This window comes from Salvelinus alpinus, chromosome 3, assembly GCF_045679555.1.
Source record: "Salvelinus alpinus chromosome 3, SLU_Salpinus.1, whole genome shotgun sequence".
NCBI lineage: Eukaryota > Metazoa > Chordata > Actinopteri > Salmoniformes > Salmonidae > Salvelinus > Salvelinus alpinus.
This window is the reverse complement of record NC_092088.1, coordinates 66304573-66328709: the sequence shown is the minus strand read 5'-3', so window position 1 is coordinate 66328709 and position 24137 is coordinate 66304573. Positions and strand designations below refer to the sequence as shown.

The window sequence follows — 24137 nt, the reverse complement described above, 5'->3', positions numbered from 1 at the left end:
TTTCAATTGTATTATTTGGAGTAGTTTATTGAATACAGATACCTTTAGTGGGTACATTCTATACATGGAGATAGGGATTTCCTTCAGTACTAATATATGCATATAAGTGGAATTAATCCTGTTGATATCTAAAATAAAAAAGCATCACACAAGTTGACACATACTCTGTTGCATATGGAGAGCTTGAACAAAGTTGCACGTTTAACTTCCTCAGACTTCACCCACCAGATCATCACAATGCTGAATAGTGTTGTTATGACATTACAGTCTGATCCATTCCATTTTCCAACACCCTCTGCTCTGGCACACTCCCATTGCTGTCCCTGTCTGCTGAGAGCATGAGGACCATTTCAAAACAACGCAATAACACATCTAGATAGTAGCAACGAGTCTCAATCTGCTCCCTACCTCTTCCCCTTCGTCCTAACCCATTCAATGTTTTGCAAGAGGGTCTGGATAGGTTTTAGCAGTGCAGAGGTGGAGAATCCAAATACAGACAGAATTTTAACAGTAGCTATTTGATTATATTGCAGGTACTATGGCCAGAGAATATTGCACAGCATCACACCTTCCTTACACACCTTCCTGACGATGAGGAAGAACCACAAGGTCCCCAATTCCTTTGTGTGTTTGGCACAAAAAACTGTGCCTACATGAGGTCTAATCTTGTGTTAAGTCTCTCCACGCGCCACAGCTGTGATGAGGGCGGCCCCTTTGCCACTGCCATCTTCTGATAGGACAAACTCCACATCACACTGTGGCGCCAGAGCCTTGACCGTGTCCTTGAGGATTCTGGAAAAGCTGCACAGTTCAAGAGGTACTGTGTTAGATGTGTTGTGCTTTAAAACTCTTTAAAACTGTGCCAAAGTCTGAACTAGGGCTTAATTTGACTCCTGGCTACATGTTGCCCCTAGAGGCGGAGGGTTGATTTCCTTGCTGTGTTGCACTCTCATCTGACCAGAAATACTATCTCCTCTTCGACATAAACAAAACTCTGCAGTCTGTTCAAGAATAATTATAACCCTGTTAAATCTAAATATCCCTTGCCCCTGGTGGCTACTCACTGTGGATGCAGCTTGTAGAGTGTTCCGTCCACCCCCACGGTGATGTTCATTTGGTTCCGCCCACGGTTCTCTCTGATTTTGTCGACAATGGCAGCCATTCCGGCTCCACAGAGCTGAGCCGCCCGGCGGGACACTGTACCACACACCTCCTTGACGATGATACTGTCATTACATGTGCTGTCCAGACCCAGCTGCTGCAGGATGGACCTCACCTGCAGTAGCGCCAACCGGTCACTGGGTGGAGATAGAGGAGTCACACACTTGATATTCTTGTACACCTGGGGTGTATTCACTACATTTTACATTTTAGTCCAGAGCGACTTACATTTAGTGCATTCATCTTAAGGTAGCTAGCTAGGAGAGACAACCACAAATCACAGTCATAGTAAGTAATATTTTCCTCAAAGTAGCTATCAGCAAAGTCAGTGCTATTAAGAAAAGACAAGCGCGAGAAACACAAGGGTAGGGGTGAGGGGTCCTGTGGGATTAATCAAGATACTTTGTGAATAGGTAGGTTTTTAAAATGTTTTCGGAAGATGGGCAGGGACTCTGAACCGAAGGAACCAAACAGAGGCATTCATAAGCCAACAGAAGCGCAAACAGAAGCAAACAGAACAAAACAGGGAAGGACCCACCTGAATTTGCCCAATAGAAACTCTAGTTTCCGTTGCAAAATGTTTTCCATTTGGAGTAAACGGTTCCCATTGCAAAACATTTTGTTACGTTTCGGGAAACCATAGTATAAAAGCCTATTCATGCAACTGTAAATACTTAAGTATTCCTAACCAGCTTTAAAAGCACATGTTCAAATATTCATATTAGTAAACCTATATCCCATGTGGATTTACATTCGATCTGTCTACTATTACAGGCCTGAGTTGCTGTACTACGTGATCATTTATACAACTCTGTACCTCTCTATTTGGGACAGGAACTTGGTCTCGAAGATGCCCCTGGTCTTCAGAGGCTCTGTGATGTGGCCTCGGAACAGAAGACCTCTCCTGGTTAGGTCGATGAGAATCTGCCTCACTATCTCCCCCAAGTACATACCACTGGTCATCTTCTCAAACCTGGGGCAACAGGATATGACATGAAATAGTCAAGATGCAAAACAGCTTAAATTATTCATTATTTCACTGCGCCAATAGTCTAGACCTCCTATTAACCAAAATATGGTCAAGCATAATTTTAATAAATCCTTTTTAAAAATGATGTGTTAAGGAAAATTCCCATAAGCATAATCAAGTATAATGCATATCTCTTTGCACAGTTGAAGAACTAATATTTAGCATTTATCATGTAGATACTTGTAAAACCTTGACCAAACCTGATTAATTAATTAAGCATCTCCCTTTATTATGGTTGAATAACTAATTCACATTAGATTTAGACTGAGCTATGGAAAAGAAAATAATTGAATGACAATCCCTGGCAACAGGGTGTCCTCTAGTGGTACAGGAAGTGGTCAGTCAGGTCTGGATGTGTCCTCTAGAGGTACAGGAAGTAGTCAGTCAGGTCTAGATGTGTCCTGTAGTGGTACAGGAAGTGGTCAGTCAGGTTTGGATGGTAACAACTTGCCTTTGTTTGCCGTTGTTCAATGACCCCTCATCTACTTCTCTGTCAAATCTGGTCCGGATGTCCTCTATGCAGTCATTCTCGCCAAAACCGCCCCACTCTGTGTTCACACACATCTGTCCCTCGTCCCCCTCCACCATCTCAATGTTCCTCATCTCCTCCATGTAGCACACATTACTCCCCGTCCCTAGGGGGCAGCATTTCACACTAAGATCATACATACGTCACTCTATAGTACAATGTAAAACCACCAGGGCTGAGAATAGGCCCTACATACCAGCAATGAGTCCTATCTCACACTTGGGGTCTTCATATGCACATGTCATCATTGTGCCCACTGTGTCATTCACCACAGCAACAATGTCAAGATCAAATTCCTACAGGAAACAAAATATTACTTTTGACCTACACTACCGTTCAAAAGTTTGGGGTCACTTAGAAATGTCCTTGTTTTTGAAAGAAAAGCAAATTTTTTGTCCATTGTCCATTGTTCATTGCCAACAAAGGGTATATAACAAAGTATTGAGATAAACTTTTGTTATTGACCAAATACTTATTTTCCACCATTATTTGCAAATAAATTCATAAAAAATCCTACAATGTGATTTTCTGGATTTTTTTTTCTAATTTTGTCTGTCATAGTTGAAGTGTACCTATGATGAAAATTACAGGCCTCTCTCATCTTTTTAAGTGGGAGAACTTGCACAATTGGTGGCTGACTAAATACTTTTTTGCCCCACTGTAATTGCGAAAGGGTTTTCTAATAATCAATTAGCCTTTTAAAATGATAAACTTAGATTAGCAAACTCAACGTGCCATTGGAACACAGGAGTGATGGTTGCTGATAATTGGCCTCTGTACGCCTATGTAGATATTCCATTAAAAGAAAATTGGCCGTTTCCAGCTACAATAGTCATTTACAGCATGAACAATGTCTACACTGTATTTCTGATCAATTTGATGTTATTTTAATGGACAAAAAACTTGCTTTTCTTTCAAAAACAAGGACATTTCTAAGTGACCCCAAACTTTTGAACGGTAGTGTACATATACACTTTTATAATGGGTAATAGTATATGTTTTCCAGACTACCTATTACAGAGAACAGTGGGTCTTGTTCCATTTCACTCACATTCCGTCTTTTGATAGCCTCTCGGAGCATTTCCACAACATCATTTCCTTCACAGTCTGTGGCTTTGAACCCTTTGGTCCAGCTAACCAAACTTCCCTGAGGAAGGAAGTATTACAATGGAGAGTGGTAACATACTTAATAATGGAATGACTTACTCTGATTAAGCACACCGGGCATTGAAATAACTGCCATTCTTTGGCATTGAGGATGATTTCTTCATCATGACAATTGTACTTTTACCTTATCGATTCCTGTCTGTCTGCAGGGGAAAGAAAAGGTGAAACCAAGCGGGAGACGAGTATTCTTCATCCCCATGTAGTCCAGAAAATCTGAGATGCACTGGACAATGTGGTCGAACAGCTAGAAACAAAGAGTTTGTCAGGCTAAGGGGTTAGGGACCTAGTTTGCAGTCAGCGGGGGGTGGTGGGGTGTGTGTGGGGGAGGGCTCACCTCCTCTCCTGTGCCCTGCATGATCTCCAGAGGGATGGCGTAGATCTTGTTGTACATGCGGACAGACTTGCGTATTCCACTCCGGATCTTCACCACCAACACCCGGAAGTTAGTTCCTCCCAGGTCCAAAGCCAAGTACTTTCCTCGCTCTGCAATAATAAACTTTGTAATCACTTGACTTTAAATGAAACAACTTGCACCTAATGATGTAATTTTAGACAGCAACATTTCATAAACTGTTTAGGTGATAGTACAGAATAAAGTGTAATAACGGGTTATAGCATGGTAATAACATGATAAAGTTCCGCATTATGAACAACAAGGTAAACCTTTAGATCCAGTGCATAGCAATCTGTAGCCAGTCCTCTCACCTGTCCCATCAGGTGTCCTGTACACAAAGGAGGGCAGCATTTTAACAGAGGCAGTTCTGTGAGAATCCCTCCTAAGGCCTCTCTCTAGCTCCACTCTCATATTTTCCCTGACCTTCTGGAGGTTCTCTGGACTCAGGCTGAGTAGAGCAAGAGTGTCGTTGATCTCCCTCCTCTGGGCCGCCAGCCTCTGAGCCACCGCTGTTACCATAGCAGCCCCCTTACTGCTACCACTCTCAGACAGCACAAAGCGCACATGGCACTCTGGCACCAACCGGCGCACCACCTTGTGGAGCCTCTTGGGGTACCTGGGAGGGAGAGAAAGAGAGAGCGAGACAGAGAGGGAGAGAGTGTATTGTTTGCGTTCACAGGCAAAGAGGAAAACTGCCACTCTGAGCATAAACCTTCCGTGACTTATGGCTACATACTGTGGATGTGTTCTGTAGACAGTTCCGTCAACCCCAACAGTGATCCGCAAGCTCTTCAGCTTCCTGTTCTCGCGGATGCGGGTGAGGATGGCAGCCAGCGCGGCAGCGCAGAGGTTAGCTGACCTGAAGGACACGATGGTGGAGACGTGTTGGACGGCAAGGCAATCATCTGCTGAGGGAGACAGGCCGAGCTCCGTAAGGATTTCCCTGGTGTTCTTCAGCCCGTCTTTGTACCTGGAAGTATAGTTCTGACATAGTTATCACAGTGTAACATACATTTCCCTGAATAATGTCGTGAAAATTAGTACAAATAAATGAAATACAATATATTTATAGTGTGAGCATTAAGACTCATGGAAAATGCTCTTACTGTTCAATTAAAGTGATGTGTTTGGTCTGAAATTTCCCTTTGGTGCGTAGAGCATCGGAAACTCTGCCATCAAACAGTAGTCCCTTCTTGGCCATCTTTAACAGAATGAGTCTCACCAACTCCCCCATGTACATCCCACTCACCATCTTCTCAAACCTGCCAGAGCAACACACTAGTGTTAACAGTCTTTATTTACATTCCTACTAGCGTAAGGCCCCTATTCCGTCAATTGTAAATAAAGGGAAACCATATCGTTGGTTTACGCCGAATTTTTACAATCATATCTAATATTTAATGTATTTCCAATATGGTTGGTTATGGATTTTGGTGCTTACAGTTGCTTCCCTGGGTTGGTGGAGGCAGCATCAATCTCTCGGTCAAAGTGTGTAATGAAGTCATTGAGTGCCCCATCGTCCCCGAAGGCTCCCCACTCTGTGTTGATGCACATCCTGCCCTCGTCTCCCTCCACCAGGTCAATGTGTCTCAGCTCCTCCATGTAACAAGCATTAGTACCTGTGCCTGAGATTACATAGCGATGGTGAGAAAGACTATTTGTAGGCTAATAATACTGACAATGAAACAACCATTCTGAATGAAGGGTGCAAATTAATATCAGGCTGACCTATGATGACCCCCACTTCACAACGCTGGTCGTCATAGCCACAGGTCATCATGGTTCCCACTGTGTCATTAACAAGGGCCAGGACATCCACATTGATTCCCTATAAACAGTGTTGGCTGGTGTTTTAATTGACAAAGTTATTTTTTTTTATATATATACTGTAGTATATACAGAAATGCAAGAAAAAAATTAACTGAGTAATAATAAGTAGTGAATAAGATCTCCCTTAATACCCCGACTCTATCAATGGCCTGTCTCAAGGATTGCACCACATTGGTCCCCAGGACTCCTCTGGCCTTGTAGTTCTTTGACCATGACAACAGCACTCCCTAAAACAGGTTTTGATTGTTGAAAGAAAGCAAGGATTACACTCTGAATAGATAGTCACACAATGAACAAGTTTGTCAATGCAGTTCACACCTACTGTTACATCATATAAAAGTGGCTTGCAGGTAGCTGGTTTTTACTGATAATCAATTGGAGCCCATCTGATATTTTTGGAGTGATAAAACAATGGGAATCATATCTTAATGTGAGTATCTAGAGTAAATAGACATCTAATCAATAACCTAGGCTGTAGTGTTAATTATAAACTGGGTGGTTCGAGGCCTGAATGCTGATTGGTTGACAGCCGTGGTATATCAGACCATATACCACGGGTATGACAAAACATTTATTTTTACTGCTCCAATTACGTTGGTAAACAGTTTATAACCTAGTGGTTAGAGTGTTGGGCCAGTAACTGAAAGGTTGCAAGATCGAATCCCCGAGCTGACAAGGTAAAAATCTGTCGTTCTGCCCCCGAACAAGGCAGTTAACCCACTGTCCCTAGGCCGTCATTGTAAATAAGAATTTGTTCTTAACTGACTTGCCTAGTTAAATATGTAAATATATTAAAAAAAATACACTGCTCAAAAAAATAAAGGGAACACTTAAACAACACAAAGTAACTCCAAGTCAATCACACTTCTGTGAAATCAAACTGTCCACTTAGGAAGCAACACTGATTGACAATAAATTTCACATGCTGTTGTGCAAATGGAATAGACAAAAGGTGGAAATTATAGGCAATTAGCAAGACACCCCCAATAAAGGAATGGTTCTGCAGGTGGTGACCACAGACCACTTCTCAGTTCCTATGCTTCCTGGCTGATGTTTTGGTCACTTTTACATTTACATTTAAGTCATTTAGCAGACGCTCTTATCCAGAGCGACTGCTGGCGGTGCTTTCACTCTAGTGGTAGCATGAGACGGAGTCTACAACCCACACAAGTGGCTCAGGTAGTGCAGTTCATCCAGGATGGCACATCAATGCGAGCTGTGGCAAAAAGGTTTGCTGTGTCTGTCAGCGTAGTGTCCAGAGCATGGAGGCGCTACCAGGAGACAGGCCAGTACATCAGGAGACGTGGAGGAGGCCGTAGGAGGGCAACAACCCAGCAGCAGGGCCGCTACCTCCGCCTTTGTGCAAGGAGTAGCACTGCCAGAGCCCTGCAAAATGACCTCCAGCAGGCCACAAATGTGCATGTGTCTGCTCAAACGGTCAGAAACAGACTCCATGAGGGTGGTATGAGGGCCCGACGTCCACAGGTGGGGGTTGTGCTTACAGCCCAACACCGTGCAGGACGTTTGGCATTTGCCAGAGAACACCAAGATTGGCAAATTCGCCACTGGCGCCCTGTGCTCTTCACAGATGAAAGCAGGTTCACACTGAGCACATGTGACAGACGTGACAGAGTCTGGAGACGCTGTGGAGAACGTTCTGCTGCCTGCAACATCCTCCAGCATGACCGGTTTGGCGGTGGGTCAGTCATGGTGTGGGGTGGCATTTCTTTGTGGGGCCACACAGCCCTCCATGTGCTCGCCAGAGGTAGCCTGACTGCCATTAGGTACCGAGATGAGATCCTCAGACCCCTTGTGAGACCATATGCTGACACATGCACATTTGTGGCCTGCTGGAGGTCATTTTGCAGGGCTCTGGCAGTGCTACTCCTTGCACAAAGGCGGAGGTAGCGGTCCTGCTGCTGGGTTGTTGCCATCCTACGGCCTCCTCCACGTCTCCTGATGTACTGGCCTGTCTCCTGGTAGCGCCTCCATGCTCTGGACACTACGCTGACAGACACAGCAAACCTTTTTGCCACAGCTCACATTGATGTGCCATCCTGGATGAACTGCACTACCTGAGCCACTTGTGTGGGTTGTAGACTCCGTCTCATGCTACCACTAGAGTGAAAGCACCGCCAGCATTCAAAAGTGACCAAAACATCAGCCAGGAAGCATAGGAACTGAGAAGTGGTCTGTGGTCACCACCTGCAGAACCATTCCTTTATTGGGGGTGTCTTGCTAATTGCCTATAATTTCCACCTTTTGTCTATTCCATTTGCACAACAGCATGTGCAATTTATTGTCAATCAGTGTTGCTTCCTAAGTGGACAGCTTGATTTCACAGAAGTGTGATTGACTTGGAGTTACATTGTGTTGTTTAAGTGTTCCCTTTATTTTTTTGAGCAGTGTATATATACAGTGGGGAGAACAAGTATTTGATACACTGCCGATTTTGCAGGTTTTCCTACTTACAAAGCATGTAGAGGTCTGTAATTTTTATCATAGGTACACTTCAACTGTGAGAGACGGAATCTAAAACAAAAATCCAGAAAATCACATTGTATGATTTTTAAGTAATTAATTTGCATTTTATTGCATGACATAAGTATTTGATACATCAGAAAAGCAGAACTTAATATTTGGTACAGAAACCTTTGTTTGCAATTACAGAGATCATACGTTTCCTGTAGTTCTTGACCAGGTTTGCACACACTGCAGCAGGGATTTTGGCCCACTCCTCCATACAGACCTTCTCCAGATCCTTCAGGTTTCGGGGCTGTCGCTGGGCAATATGGACTTTCAGCTCCCTCCAAAGATTTTCTATTGGGTTCAGGTCTGGAGACTGGCTAGGCCACTCCAGGACCTTGAGATGCTTCTTACGGAGCCACTCCTTAGTTGCCCTGGCTGTGTGTTTCGGGTCGTTGTCATGCTGGAAGACCCAGCCACGACCCATCTTCAATGCTCTTACTGAGGGAAGGAGGTTGTTGGCCAAGATCTCGCGATACATGGCCCCATCCATCCTCCCCTCAATACGGTGCAGTCGTCCTGTCCCCTTTGCAGAAAACCATCCCAAAAGAATGATGTTTCCACCTCCATGCTTCACGGTTGGGATGGTGATCTTGGGGTTGTACTCATCCTTCTTCTTCCTCCAAACATGGCGAGTGAAGTTTAGACCAAAAAGCTCTATTTTTGTCTCAACAGACCACATGACCTTCTCCCATTCCTCCTCTGGATCATCCAGATGGTCATTGGCAAACTTCAGACGGGCCTGGACATGCGCTGGCTTGAGCAGGGGGACCTTGCGTGCGCTGCAGGATTTTAATCCATGACGGCGTAGTGTGTTACTAATGGTTTTCTTTGAGACTGTGGTCCCAGCTCTCTTCAGGTCATTGACCAGGTCCTGCCGTGTAGTTCTGGCTGATCCCTCACCTTCCTCATGATCATTGATGCCCCACGAGGTGAGATCTTGCATGGAGCCCCAGACCGAGGGTGATTGACCATCATCTTGAACTTCTTCCATTTTCTAATAATTGCGCCAACAGTTGTTGCCTTCTCACCAAGCTGCTTGCCTATTGTCCTGTAGCCCATCCCAGCCTTGTGCAGGTTTACAATTTTATCCCTGATGTCCTTACACAGCTCTCTGGTCTTGGCCATTGTGGAGAGGTTGGAGTCTGTTTGATTGAGGTTGTGGACAGGTGTCTTTTATACAGGTAACGAGTTCAAACAGGTGCAGTTAATACAGGTAATGAGTGGAGAACAGGAGGGCTTCTTAAAGAAAAACTAACAGGTCTGTGAGAGCCGGAATTCTTACTGGTTGGTAGGTGATCAAATACTTATGTCATGCAATAAAATGCAAATTAATTACTTAAAAATCATACAATGTGATTTTCTGGATTTTTGTTTTAGATTCCGTCTCTCACAGTTGAAGTGTACCTATGATAAAAATTACAGACCTCTACATGCTTTGTAAGTAGGAAAACCTGCAAAATCGGCAGTGTATCAAATACTTGTTCTCCCCACTGTATATATATACTGTATATATTTTTTTAAATATATATAATAGCAATAAGGCACCTCTGGGGTTTGTGGTATATGGCCAATATACCAGGGCTAAGGGCTGTATCCAGGCACTCCCCGTTGCGTCGTGCTTAAGAACAGCCCTTGCCGTGGTATATTGACCATATACCACACCCTCTCGTGCCATATTGCTTAAATACCTCATCTATTTTGGACTGTCCACAAGGGAAAGAGAAGGTGAAGCCCAAAGCTTTCCTCTTCTGGTTGATGTGCTTCTTTTGCAGGAAGTCTTTCAGAGACTCTGCAACATGGTCAAACATCTGTAAAAGAGACAGGGTTGGACAGATTACTTACAACATACAATCTGTGACTAATTACAGTAATGTAATCTGATTACTCAAAATGAGTAAAGTACTCTGATTCTTTCTGAATTACTTCCTAGATTTGCCATGCAGTATCGGCCTCCTTTATGCTGTAGACCTATTAGTTCTCTCGAACTCTGCCCACAGAACTGCCCAGCACCACTGGGAAAATGCTAGCTCAGATGCCTGCTGCATCTTCTTGATGAAATTGCATCCCTGCTAAAAGGTCAGCTTCCCTGTCAAGCTCCATAATCATTATTTGATTGTATATTTATAGGCGTAGATCTGTGTGCAAAGAGACAGGTAGATGTTAGTGTACTTGTTTCCACTGAAACTAGAGATTCAGCTAAGAAAACAGCTGATTTGTCATGTGCATCATCACAGTGCTTGGGAAATGAACAGAAAGGAGATGAATTTTCTAACCAAAAATGTCCTGACACAAAGATCCTGATGAAATGTGTGATGATTCAGTTCTCAGTAAGTGGGGGTCTGACTTTTCTGGTTAAAAAAGTATCTGTGGAAAGCCTACCAATGACAGAAAATTTGGCAATTTGGAAATTTCAAATAGATTAGAACAGAAGGGAAAAGCTTCCATTCTCAGTGAAAGGTGACTTCCGAGCTGTATGGCTCAGATTTCAAAGACATTTAAAAAAAATCTGCCATCCCTTATGGAAACACAATGATTTCACATGTGAAATGTTCCCATGACCACATACAGTGCATTCGGGAAAGTATTCAGACCCCTTGACTTTTTCTTTATTTTGTTACGATACAGCCTTATTTGAAAATGGATTCAATCATTTTTTTTTTGCCCTCAATCTACACACAATACCCCATAATGACAAAGCAAAAACAGGTTTTTAGAAATGTTTGAAAAACAAAAAACTGAAATATGACATTTACATAAGTATTCACACCCTTTACTCAGTACTATGTTGAAGCACCTTTGACAGTGATTACAACCTCGAGTCTTCTTGGGTATGACGCTACAAACTTGGCACACCTGTATTTGGGGGGTTTCTCCCATTCTTTACTGCAGATGATCTCAAGCTCGGTCAGGTTGGATGGGGAGTGTCGCTGCACAAATATTTTCAGGGTTCTTGGTCATCTCCCTAACCAAAACCCTTCTCCACTGATTGCTCACTTTGAACGGGTGGCCAGCTCTAGGAAGTCTTGGTGGTTCCAAACTTAATTTAAGAATGATGGAGGCCACTTTGTTCTTGGGGACCTTCAATGCTGCAGAAATGTTTTGGTACCCTTCGACCAGATCTGTGCCTTGACACAATCCTGTTTCTGAGTTTTTGCTCTGACATGCACTTTCAACTGTGGGACCTTACATAGACAGGTGTGTGCCTTTCCAAATCATGTTGAATCAATAGAATTTACCACAGGTGGACTCCAATCAAGTTGTAAAAACATCTCAAGGATGATCAATGGAAACAGGATGTACCTGAGCTCAATTTCGAGTCTCATAGCAAAGGGTCTGAATACTTGTGTAAATAAGATATATATATTTTTTTATTAATACATTTGCAAAATGTTCTGAAAACCTGTTTTCGCTTTGTCGTTATGGGGCATTGTGTGTACATTGATGAGGGGGAAAAAGTATTTTATCAATTTTAGAATAAGGTTGTAACGTAACAAACTGTGGAAAAAGTCAAGGGGTCTGAATACCATCTGAATGCACTGACTCACGTGGATATTTTTCATGAGATTTCACAGGTGATGCCCTACAAAGTCACAGTCTTTTCAACTTACATATTTGACACAGTTTGACATACACTTAATCATGTACATTAATTTATAAAGTAATTATTATTCAGAATGTCCTCAGGACCTCACCTGAGATTTGAACTCAGAACCTCCTGGTTCACGGTATTACGATCTTCCTGCCACACCACCATGTCTGTGTCAATAATTGATTTAACCTGTATTGCTACACTTCGGACTTCAAAGTAAATGTCAGCTTTTAAATAAAATACACTCAAGAAAAACTATTATATGTATCATAGTGATTCAGGAGTAAAATTAATACCGAATAATATACCCCACCAACATGAGGCAACTATACAGCAAACCTTAACATTTCTGAAATAAGTAAATTAAATAAATTATGAGAGAATAGTCAGATTAACTGATAACTAAAATAGCAGCGCAGATAGCAAAAAGTGCAAAGTGCAGAGATTTATTATAGGTAATGAATCTGTAAAATGCTACAGACTTTGTGGTACAGTAGAAAGATCAGCGTACCCCAAATCCAGAGGTTGTGAGTTCAAATCCCAGGTGGGGTCATATTGAAATGTCAGCAAATCAAATGAAATTTTATTTGTCACATGCGCCGAATAAAACATGGGTAGACCTTACAGTGAAATGCTTACTTACAAGCCCTTAACCAACAATGCAGTTAAGAGAAATAATTGTTAAGAAAAGAAAGAAAAAAAGAAAGAAAAAAATAGAAGAATAACGAATAATTAAGGAGCAACAATAAAATAACTGTAGCGGGTTGGGGGGGTGGGGGGGGGGGTGCAAATAGTCTGGGTAGCCATTTGATTAGCTGTTCAGGAGTCTTATGGCTTGGGGGTAGAAGCTGTTAAGAAGCATTTTGGACCTAGATTTGGCGCTCCGGTACCGTTTGTCATCCGGTAGCAGATAGAACAGTCTATGACTAGGGTGGCTGGAGTCTTTGACAATTTTTAGGGCCTTCCTCTGGCACTGCCTGGTATAGAGGTCCTGGATGGCAGGAAGCTTGGCCCAAGTGAGTACTGGGCCGTAAGCACTACCCTCTGTAGTGCCTTGCTGTTGGAGAACGAGCAGTTGCCATACCAGGCGGTGACACAACCAGTCAGGATGCCCTCGATGGTGCAGCTGTAGAACTTTGAGGATCTGAGGACCCATGCCAAATCTTTTCAGTCTCCTGAGGGGGAATAGGCTTTGTCGTGCCCCTCTTTTCAACTGCCTTGGTGTGTTTGGACCATGATAGTTTGTTGGTGATGTGGACACCAAGGAACTTGAAGCCCTCAACCTGCTCCACTACAGCCCCATCGATGAGAATGGCGGCGTGCTCTGTCCTCATTTTCCTGTAGCCCACAATCATCTCCTTTGTTTGGTCACATTGAGGGGGAGGTTGTTAACCTGGCACCACACGGCCAGGTCTCTGACCTCCTCCCTATATTCTGTCTCATCGTTGATCAGGCCTACCACTGTTGTGTCATCGGCAAACTTGATGGTGGTGTTGGAGTCATGCATGGCCATGCAGTCATGAGTGAACAGGGAGTACAGGAGGGGACTGAGGGGCCCCTGTGTTGAAGATCAGCATGGCGAATGTGTTGTTACCTACCCTTACCACCTGGGGGCAGCCCGTCGGAAAGTCCAGAATCCAGTTGTAGAGGGAGGTGTTTAGTCCCAGGGCCCTTAGCTTATTGATGAGCTTTGAGGGCACTATGGTGTTGAACGCTGAGCTGTAGTCAATGAATAGCATTCTCACACAGGTGTTCCTATTGTCCAGGTAGGAAAGAGCAGTGTTGAGCGCAATAGAGATTGCATCATCTGTGGATCTGTTGGTGTGGTATGCAAATTGGAGTGGGTCTAGGGTTTTTGGGATAATGGTGTTGATGTGAGCCATGACCAGCCTTTCAAAGAACTTCATGGCTACAGATGTGAGTGCTACGGGTCGGTAGTCATTTAGGCAGGTTACCTTAGTGTTCTTGGGCACAAGGACTATGGTGAAGCATGTTGATATTACAGACTCAGTCAGGAACGGGTTGAAAATGTCAGTGAAGTCACTTGCCAGTTGGTCAGCGTATGCTCGCAGTACATGTCCTGGTAATCCGTCTGGCCCTGCGGCCTTGTGAATGTTGATCTGTTCACATCGGCTACGGAGAGTGTGAACACACAGTCGTCCGGAACAGCTGATGCTCTCATGCATGTTTCAGTGTTACTTGCCTCGAAGCGAGCATAGAAGTAATTTAGCTCGTCTGGTAGGCTTGTGTCAATGGGCAGCTCGCGGCTGTGCTTCCATTTGTAGTCTGTAATAGTTTGCAAGCCCTGCCACATTCGACGAGCATCGCTCCGGTGTCGTACGATTCAATCTTAGTCCTGTATTGACGCTTTGCCTGTTTGATGGTTCGTCTTAGTGCATAGCGGGATTTCTTATAAGCTTCCGGGTTAGTCCCGCTCCTTGAAAGCGGCAGCTCTACCCATTAGCTCAGTGCGGATGTTGCCTGTAATCCATGGCTTCTGGTTGGGGTATGTACGTACGGTCACTGTGGGGACGATGTCATCGATGCACTTACTGATGAAGCCAGTGACTGATGTGGTGTACTCCTCAATGCCATCGAAGAATCCCGGAACATATTCCAGTCTGTGCTAGCAAAACAGTCCTTTAGCTTAGCATCTGCTTCATCTGACCACTTTCTTATTGACCGAGTCACTGGTGCTTCCTGCTTTAGTTTTTGCTGGAAAGCGGGATTCAGGAGGATATAATTGTGGTCAGATTTGCCAAATGGAGGGTGAGGGAGAGCTTTGTACGCGTCTCTGTGTGTGGAGTAAAGATGGTCTAGAGTTTTTTTCCCTCTTGTTGCACATGTAACATGCTGGTAGAAATGAATTAAAACGGATTTAAGTTCCCTGCATTAAAGTATCCGGCCACTAGTAGCGCCGCCTCTGGATGAGTATTTTCCTGTTTGCTTATGGCCGTATACAGCTCATTTAGTGTGGTCTTAGTGCCAGCATCAGTTTGTGGTGGCAAATAAACAGCTACGAAGAATATAGATGAAAACTCTCTTGGTAAATAGTGTGGTCTACAGCTTATCATGAGATACTCTACCTCAGGCGAGCAAAACCTTCAGATTTCCTTTGATTTTGTGCACCAGCTGTTGTTTACAAATATACATAGACTGCACCCCTTGTCTTACTAGAGGCAGCTGTTCTATCTTAAAAAAGAAAAGGGGAGCCACACACTCTTGGACCTCTAATGCAATTTAATAACCTAATATTTAACGTTTCAACAGACAAGCTGTCTTCATCAGGGTATAATGACAAACACGGGTCACTAGTTTATATAGTGTCAAAGGACACACATAGGTGTCTGTAATCATGGCTTGATGGTTAATTTTTAGATATAAAAATAACATACAACATGAACGATAGCATACGATCATAGATAAAATTTGTCTACATAGGCCTACAAAGCTGTTATATCTTGCCAATGGACCGAAAACCCAGCTAGCTGTAAGTTATCCATGTCGTCTTTCAGCCACGACTCAGTGAAACATAAGATATTACAGTTTTTTATGTCCCGTTGGTAGGATAGTCTTGATCGTAGCTCATCCATTTTGTTATCCAATGATTGCATGTTGGCAAATAGGACTGATGGTAAAGGCGGATTATTCACTCGCAGTTGGATCCTTACAAGGCACCCTGACCTACGTCCCCGATATCTCCGTCTCTTCTTCATGCGGATGGCGGGGATTTGGGCCTTGTCAGGTGTCTGAAGTACATCCTTAGCATCCGACGTGTTTGTCCAGTACGAGGTGAGTAATCGCTGTCCTGATATCCAGAAGCTATTTTCGGTCATAAGAGACAGTGGCAGAAACATTATGTACAAAATAAGTAAAAAACATTTTTTTAAATACACATAATAGCACAATTGGTTAGGAGCCCATTTTATATATAAAATGTATAAGTCCAAAAATGGATGTAGCAACTACAGACTGCCCCTTTAAGTTGATCAAAAGTGTGTGAGTTTGAACATGTGTCCATTAGGCCTATGGATGAATGTTTTTATCAGCATGAATTAGATTGAGCAATAAAAGCCGCATTTTTATTCCATAGGCTGGGATTCACACTGTGCAGCTGTTGCAAGAGCGCATTTTTCACTGGCTGGCCAGTGGTTTCAAAAACAATGGTTGATAGGCAACTTAAACTTCTTGAATTCAACCATTATTGGGTTCAAAAAACAAACAGCTAAATGAGAGAGCAAACAGCTAAATGAGAGAGCAGCAGTGTGATTCACATCAATGCGCTATGTAGATATCAATAAGTGATATCCGTATCGCCGTAGACTACACCACTGCGGTCATCCTTACCTCCAAGCGTTTATTCAAGTTGGATCATCTTTGGATGCCAACAGCAGTCACACCATTGGAAGAAATAGCTTGGACTGTAGCCTATAAAAGCCTATTCCTTCTCTTTTCCCACGATCCATCAAACACATTTGGTATGTCATAATAGTGGTCTCTGACTTGTGGTCAGACTCTCTCAGGTGGAACAAACTTTTTTATTTTATTTAACCCTTATTTTTCCAGATAAGTTGACTGAGAACACATTCTCATTTATAGCAACAACCTGGGGAATAGTTACAGGGGAGGGGGGGATGAATGAGCCAATTGTAAGCTGGGGATGATTAGGTGACCGTGATGGTATGAGGGCCAAATTGGGAATTTAGCCAGGACACCGGGATTAACACCTCTACTCTTACGATAAGTGCCATGGGATTTTTAGTGACCACAGAGTCAGGACACCCATTTAACGTCCCATCCGAAAGATGGCACCCTACACAGGGCAATGTCCCCAATCACTCCCCTCTGGCATTGGGATTTTTTTTAGACCAGAGGAAAGGGTGCCTCCTACTGGCCCTCCAACACCACTTCCAGCAGCATCTGGTCTCCCATCCAGGACCAACCCTGTTGAGCTTCAGAGCAGCAAGCCAGCAGTGGGATGCAGGGTGCTATGCTGCTGGTAAACTTAAACCTCTTTTCAATGCTGATTTGAATGTCATTGAGAAAACAGAAAAGTGTCAAAGGTTATTTCGCAAACCATTCTGAAATCCATTACATCTAACGGATTACATGTAATCTGTTACTCCCCAACCCTGCATTCTACTCACCTCAGTCCCTCTACCGTTCAGGAGTTCCTCTGGGATAGGGTATGTCTCACTCTCCATCTCCACCCTTCTCTTCCCATTCTCAGACACCTTCACCTGGAGCACTTTAAACTTGGAGCCGCCCAGATCTAACGCCAGGAACTCTCCCTTCTCTGTGGAAACAACACAATTTTAACTTTGACTGACCACCTGTTCATAAAACACCACTACACCTCCTGTCACATAACTGAATGTATTAAGATGAAAATATAAAATAAAAAGACATGATTAGCATGTTGTTACATACACAACATGACCAAAAAGTATGTGGACACCGCATCTCATTCAAAGAAATCATGGGCTTGGAGTTGGTCTCCCTTTGCTGCTCCACTCTTCTGCAAAGGCTTTCCACTAGATGTTGGAACATTTCTGCAGGGACTTGCTTCCATTCAGCCACAAGAGTATTAGAGAGGTCGGGCACTAATGTTGGGCGATTAGATCTGGCTTGCTGTCAGCGTTCCAATTCATCCCAAAGGTGTTTGATGGGGTTCAGGTCAGGGCTCTGTGCAGGCCAATCAAGTTCATCCACACCGATCTCGACAAAACATTTCTGTATGGACTTCAATTTGTGCACGGGGAATTGTCATGCTGAAACAGGAAAGGGCCTTCCCCAAACTGTTTCCACAAAGTTGGAAGCACAGAATAATCTAGAATGTCATTGTATGCTGTAGCGTTAAAAATGTCCCTTCACTGGAACGAAGGGGCCTAGCCCAAACCATGAAAAACAATACCCAGACCATTATTCGTCCTCCACAAAGCTTTACAGTTGGCACTATGCATCCGTGGAGGTAGCGTTCTCCGGGCATCCGCCAAACCCAGATTCATCTGTCGGACTGCCAGATGGTGAAGGGTCATTCATCACTCCAGAGAACGCATTTCCACTGCGCCAGATTCCAATGGCGGGGAGCATTACACCACTCCAGTCGACGCTTGGCATTGCGCATGGTGATCTTAGGCTTGTGTGCAGCTGCTCAGCCATGGAAACCCATTTCATGAAGCTCCCGACAAACAGTTATTGTGCTGACGTTGTTTCCAGAGGCAGTTTGGAACATGGTAGTGAGTAGGTTTTGAAACCCAGGACAGATGATTTTTACGCGTACGCGCTTCAGCACTCGGCGGTCCCGTTCCGTGAGCTTGTGTGGCCTACCACATCGCGGCTGAGCCGTTGTTGCTCCTAGACTTTTCCACTTCACAATAACAACACTTACAGTTGACCGGGGCAGCTTTAGCAGGGTAGAAATTTGACAAACCGAGTTGGAGGTGGCATCCTATGACGGTGCCACGTTGAAAGTCACTGAGCTCTTCAGTAAGGCCATTCTACTGCCAATGTTTGTCTATGGAGATTGCATGGCTGTGTGCTTGATTTGTTATACCTGTCAACAACGGGTGTGACTGAAATAGCCGAATCTACTAATTTGAAGGGGTGTCTAGAGTACATACTTTTGTATACAGTGCATTTGGAAAGTATTCAGGCCCCTTGACTTTTCCCACATTTTGTTACGTTACAGCCTTATTGGATTAAATAAAAAATAAAAATTCTCATCAATCTACACACAATACCCCATGCTGACATTTTTTTTGTGCAAATTACTTAAACATAAAAACTGAAATACCTTATTTACATATATACAGACTCTGCTATGAGACTCAAAATAGTGCTCAGGTGCATCCTGTTTCCATTGATCATCCTTGAGATGGTTCTACAATTTGATTGGAGTCCGCCTGTGGTAAATTCAATTGATTGGACATGATTTGGAAGGGCACACGAGACAGGATTGTGTTGAGGCTAAACTGAGCAATCGGTGGAGAAGAGCCTTGGTCAGAGAGGTGACCAAGAACCCGATGGTCACTCTGATAGAGCTCAAGAGTTCCTCTGTGGAGATCGGTGAATCTTCCAGAAGGACAACCATCTCTGCAGCATTCCACCAAATCAGGCCTTTATGGTAGAGTGGACAGACGGAAGCTAGTCCTCAGTAAAAGGCACATGGCAGGAGGTTGCCAACAGGCATCTAAAGGACTCTCAGACCATGAGAAACAAGATTCTCTGGTCTTATGAAACCAAGATTGAACTCTTTGGCCTGAATGCCAAGCGTCACGTCTGGAGGAAATCTGGCACCATCCCTACGGTGAAACATGGTGGTGGCAGCGTCATGCTGTGGGGATGTTTGTCAGCGGCAGGAACTGGGAGACTAGTCAGGATCGAGGGAAAGATGAACGGAGCAGAGTACAGCGAGATCATTGATGAAAACTTTGTCCAGAGTGCTCAGGACCTCAAACTGGGACAAAGGTTCACCTTCCAACAGGACAACAACCCTCAGCACACAGCCAAGACAACGCAGGAGTGGCTTCGGGACAAGTCTCTGAATGTCCTTGAGTGGCCCAGCCAGAGCCCAGACTTGAACCCGATCAAACATCTCTGGAGAGACCTGAAAATAGCTGTCCAGACACGCTCCCCATCCAACCTGACAGAGCTTGAGAGGATCTGCAGAGAAGGGAGAAACTCCCCAAATACAGGTGTGCCAAGCTTGTAGCATCATACCCAAGAAAACTTGAGGCTGTAATCGCTGTCAAAGGTGATTCAAAAATGTACTGAGTAAAGGGTGTGAATACTAATTTGTTAATACATTTGCAAAAATGTCTAAAAACCTGTTGTGCTTTGTCATTATGGGGTATTGTGGGTAGATTGAGGCGGGAAAAAACTATTTATTCAATTTTAGAATAAGGCTGTAAATGTGGAAAAAGTAAAAGGGTCTGAATACTTTCCGAATACACTGTATATGGTGTCAGACAAACAAAAGCAGTAGTTTCACTAATTAATGTCATCAGTGACATGTCAGCACCTGATCCATCAGGGGTTGAGAGGACATGTGTGGGCAGCATCTTGACCGCGGCTGTAGCGTTGCTTTCACTGGACAGTCCTTTTTCCATCCCTGCACGAAAGCGAGCTGAAATGTCCACTAACTGGTCATCGGAGAGACGCATGGCATACAGGAACCTGTCCACCTGGTGGAGGGGGGGCAAAGAGTAGGAGAGTCACTGTGCAACTGATCTTTAGCCAAATAACTGACAAAGAACCTACAGAGCTATAGAATGACTTGACTATCTCCAAGTAAAGGACCAAACATAAATAGTGTAAGGTTAGCCTTGCAAGTCTGAATGATTCAGAATGATGACTGAAACAACTCCTATAATCCAAAATCAAATCTGTTCCATGCTTTCTCAGAGGCCCATCTGTGTAAAAAAAATAAAAAGTTGTCTTCTAGTTTCCTGTATCCACACTTCAAACAAAACCAAACAAACAGTTGAATACAGAGCATGAGAAGAAAGAGTTTTAAAAAAGAGGCTAAAACACATGGGATTTAACTGTTACTAATGCGGTGGGAAAGGAATTGAATGCAGTATTTTGGTTTTAAATGATCATGCCAAAGTCATCAATTATGGGGATAGTTTTCATCCCGAATACAGATTCAACCCCTGATGACAACCACACAGCTGACAACCACACAGCTGACTACTTGAAAGTAAAACATGGAATATAATACATTAAACTCTTTACATACAGTGCATTTGGAAAGTATTCAGATCCCCTCATTTTTTACACATTTTGTTATGTTACAGCCTTATTCTAAAATGGATTAAATAGTTTTTTACCCAATCTACCCACAATACCCCATAATGACAAAGCAAAAACAGGTTTAGAAATTTTTGCAAATGTATAAAATATGACATTTACATAAGTATTCGGACCCTTTACTCTGTACTTTCTTGAAGCACCTTGGGCAGCGATTACTGCCTTGAGTCTTCTTGGGTATGACGCTACAAGCTTGGCACACTTGTTTTTGTGGAGTTTCTCCCATTATTTTCTGCAGATCGTCTCAAGCTGTCAGGTTGGATGGGGAATATCGCTGCACAGCTATTTTAAGGTCTCTCCAGAGATGTTCGATCGGGTTCAAGTCCGGGCCACTCAATGACATTAAGACTTGTCCCGAAGCCACTCCTGCGTTGTCTGGGCTGTGTGCTTAGGGTCGCTGTCCTGTTGGAAGGTGAACCGTCACCCCAGTCTGAGGTCCTAAGCGCTTTGGAGCAGGTTTTCATCAAGGATCTCTCTATACTTTGCTCCGTTCATCTTTCCCTCAATACTGACTAGTCTCCCAGTCCCTGCTGCTGAAAAACATCCCCACAGCATGATGCTGCCACCACCATGGTTTACCGTAGGGATGGTATTGGCCAGGTGATGAGCGGTGCCTGGTTTCCTCCAGATCTGTGCCTTGACACAATCCTTTCTCAGAGTTCTATGGACAATTCCTTTGACCTAATGGCTTGGTTTTTGCTCTGACAGGCACTGTCAACTGTGGAACCTTATATAGACAGGTGTGCGCCTTTCCAAATCATGTTCAATCAATTGAATTTTCCACAGGTGTACTCCAATCAAGTTGTAGAAACATCTCAAGGATGATCAATGTAAACAGGATGCACCTGAGCTCAATTTCAAGTCTCATAGCAAAGGGTCTGAATACTTGTGTGAATAAGGTATTTACATAATTCTTTATACATTTGCAAACATTTCTAAAAACCTGTTTTCGCTTTGTAATTATGGGGTATTGTGTGTGGATTTATGATGAAAAAAATGCATTTAAACAATTTTAGAATAAGGCTGTAACGTAACAAAATGTGGAACAAGTGAAGGGGTCTGAATACTCTACCTATGCACTGCATATCTAAAGCTGTCAAACTGATGACAAATCCCTTTCCAATGAACATGGTTTCAGAGGACAAGGTCCCCTTTTGTCTTGCAATCCCTACTATCTATCCATGGAAATGAGTAATGCAACAAGAAGGTTAATCATTCCTTAAGCAACATTGTGAAATAAATGTAGCCCCATTAAGCCACCACACCAGTCAGGATTTCATACCTGAATGAAGGGCCTCCTCATCAAAAGGCTTCAACTAACTCAAACAGACATTTCACATTCAGGCATAAATTAAATACATTTACAGTAATCCTGTAGACTGCAGTAAATACTGCTATGAACTATTTGGAAACTCCAGCAAATATGATTTAATTTCTATAAACTAACATTTTAGCCAAATGTTTCTCTCTAGAAACTGTAAACCATCCTTTGCGCTGTAATACACAAACAAGTTGTTGGAGAAAATAGAAAAAAAGTAATCCTGCCCATGCATTACACACAACTGACATAATTACAGTATCACCAAATTCTGTATTTCTATAGTAACTAGGCTACTTACAGTATGTATACATAACCATAACAAACAAGCTTCTGATCAAAAACAACACTTGACGTCTCAGAAATGTCTCACCTTCTTGATTTGGTCCTCCTGCAGCTTGGAGAAATAGAAAGAGAGCAAGTGCACCGCAAACATATTCACTTCTGTTACCTGTAAGTTATATCCTGCAACTAATGTCTCTGCTCAAAACAATACAACCTGAATCAGAACAATCTCATAGATATTAACAGTTTTCCTCTCTTGAAGCTGTCCAGTTTCAGTCCTTGAGCTTGTTGCTCTCTGTCCCCTCAGCTCCAATATGAGTGTGGTATGAGTGTTTTTTTCTCCCTCAGTGGATTGTTTTCCACCTCTCCCTGACTTTGCGAGTTAAGCCATAACCAGCCCTTCCATTGGCTCAATACTTAATAGCCTAGCCCCTAGCTCTCTCTCTTACTGGTCTACTTCTTGGATCTCTCCTAGCAATGCCTTGGCTCAGTTCCAAAGATCACTTTCCTTTGGAACCATGGGGTCTTTTACCATTTCTAATTCAAAAGACAAGGATGGGTTCAACAATAGAAATGGAAACCTAGATCAATATATCAAGGCCATGTTTTTCTAATGGGTACCTTGGTTGGAAGATCCAGGGTTATTTTAGACCCAGTATAAGGGTGCTCACTGGTTCCATTTCTAACAATTCAGAAGGTTGAAACGTCATCATCATATCCAAACTTCTAAACAGCAGCTTCAATAAGTTCACAAATATTGGGATTCTTTTGTAACAAATTAGTAAATAATTAAATTCTGGCCCCGTTCCCACTCCCAGTTAGTCTGGCAAACACCTAACTCTCAAAGTCCTCAAAGTCTGGAATGTCTTTTTGATGTTGTCGGACTCTGCACAATGTGTTGATAATGAAGGGGACTAATTGTCTCTCCGTATTTTTCACTCAAACACCCAAAGCCACACATCCCCTAAGTGCCACCCCCTTCCATTACAACAGTTGGATTTTCAAATCCTAACAACAAGAGGTCTCAACCCCCAAGGCACAAAATACATGAGTGAATCAATCAAACCTGTCGTACAATTTCTGAGAGATTATTGCATGAACAAACTGCCTCCCTTCCAGACCAGTGTGGCCACAACTCTCCATGCACTGAATCAGGTGGGTCGTGTCAACCAGGCTAACTCCCAGTGGCTGTTGTGTTTTGAAAGTGGCTAAAACTGATCCCAGTGCAGAGAATGCTTTGAAAGCAGCACATGGCCTGAAAGTGTCTCATGACCTTTGTTACATGGGCTATGAAATGTTCATGACACAATTAAGGTGTTATAAGCAGTGTCAAAAGGCAAGAAAATCATTGTCATGACATATCTTAAAACCATTTAACATTTGTTGATACGTTAAGAAGCTGTATGACAGGTCTACAACATTGTTGTTACAGAGTAAGGTGTCAAATTATTACAGACATTCGCCACCTTATGTCTCACATCAAATGAATAC

At 43.2% G+C, this 24137-nt stretch overlaps 1 protein-coding gene across 1 annotated transcript; it reads right to left on the bottom strand.

Annotated features, from left to right (window-relative positions):
• hkdc1 (hexokinase domain containing 1) lies at positions 1-24026 on the bottom strand. Its single transcript, XM_071393743.1, has 18 exons — positions 22735-24026; positions 20253-20415; positions 17377-17525; positions 10329-10448; positions 6243-6338; positions 6010-6109; positions 5723-5906; positions 5388-5543; positions 5018-5251; positions 4593-4897; positions 4222-4370; positions 4012-4131; positions 3772-3867; positions 2917-3016; positions 2643-2826; positions 1979-2134; positions 1065-1298; positions 1-801 (listed from the first exon to the last, which is right to left on the bottom strand). The coding sequence occupies exons 1-18, from the start codon at positions 22795-22797 to the stop codon at positions 672-674; spliced, it is 2739 nt and encodes a 912-aa protein (XP_071249844.1). The 5' UTR covers positions 22798-24026; the 3' UTR covers positions 1-671.
• Positions 24027-24137: the final 111 nt, after the last annotated feature.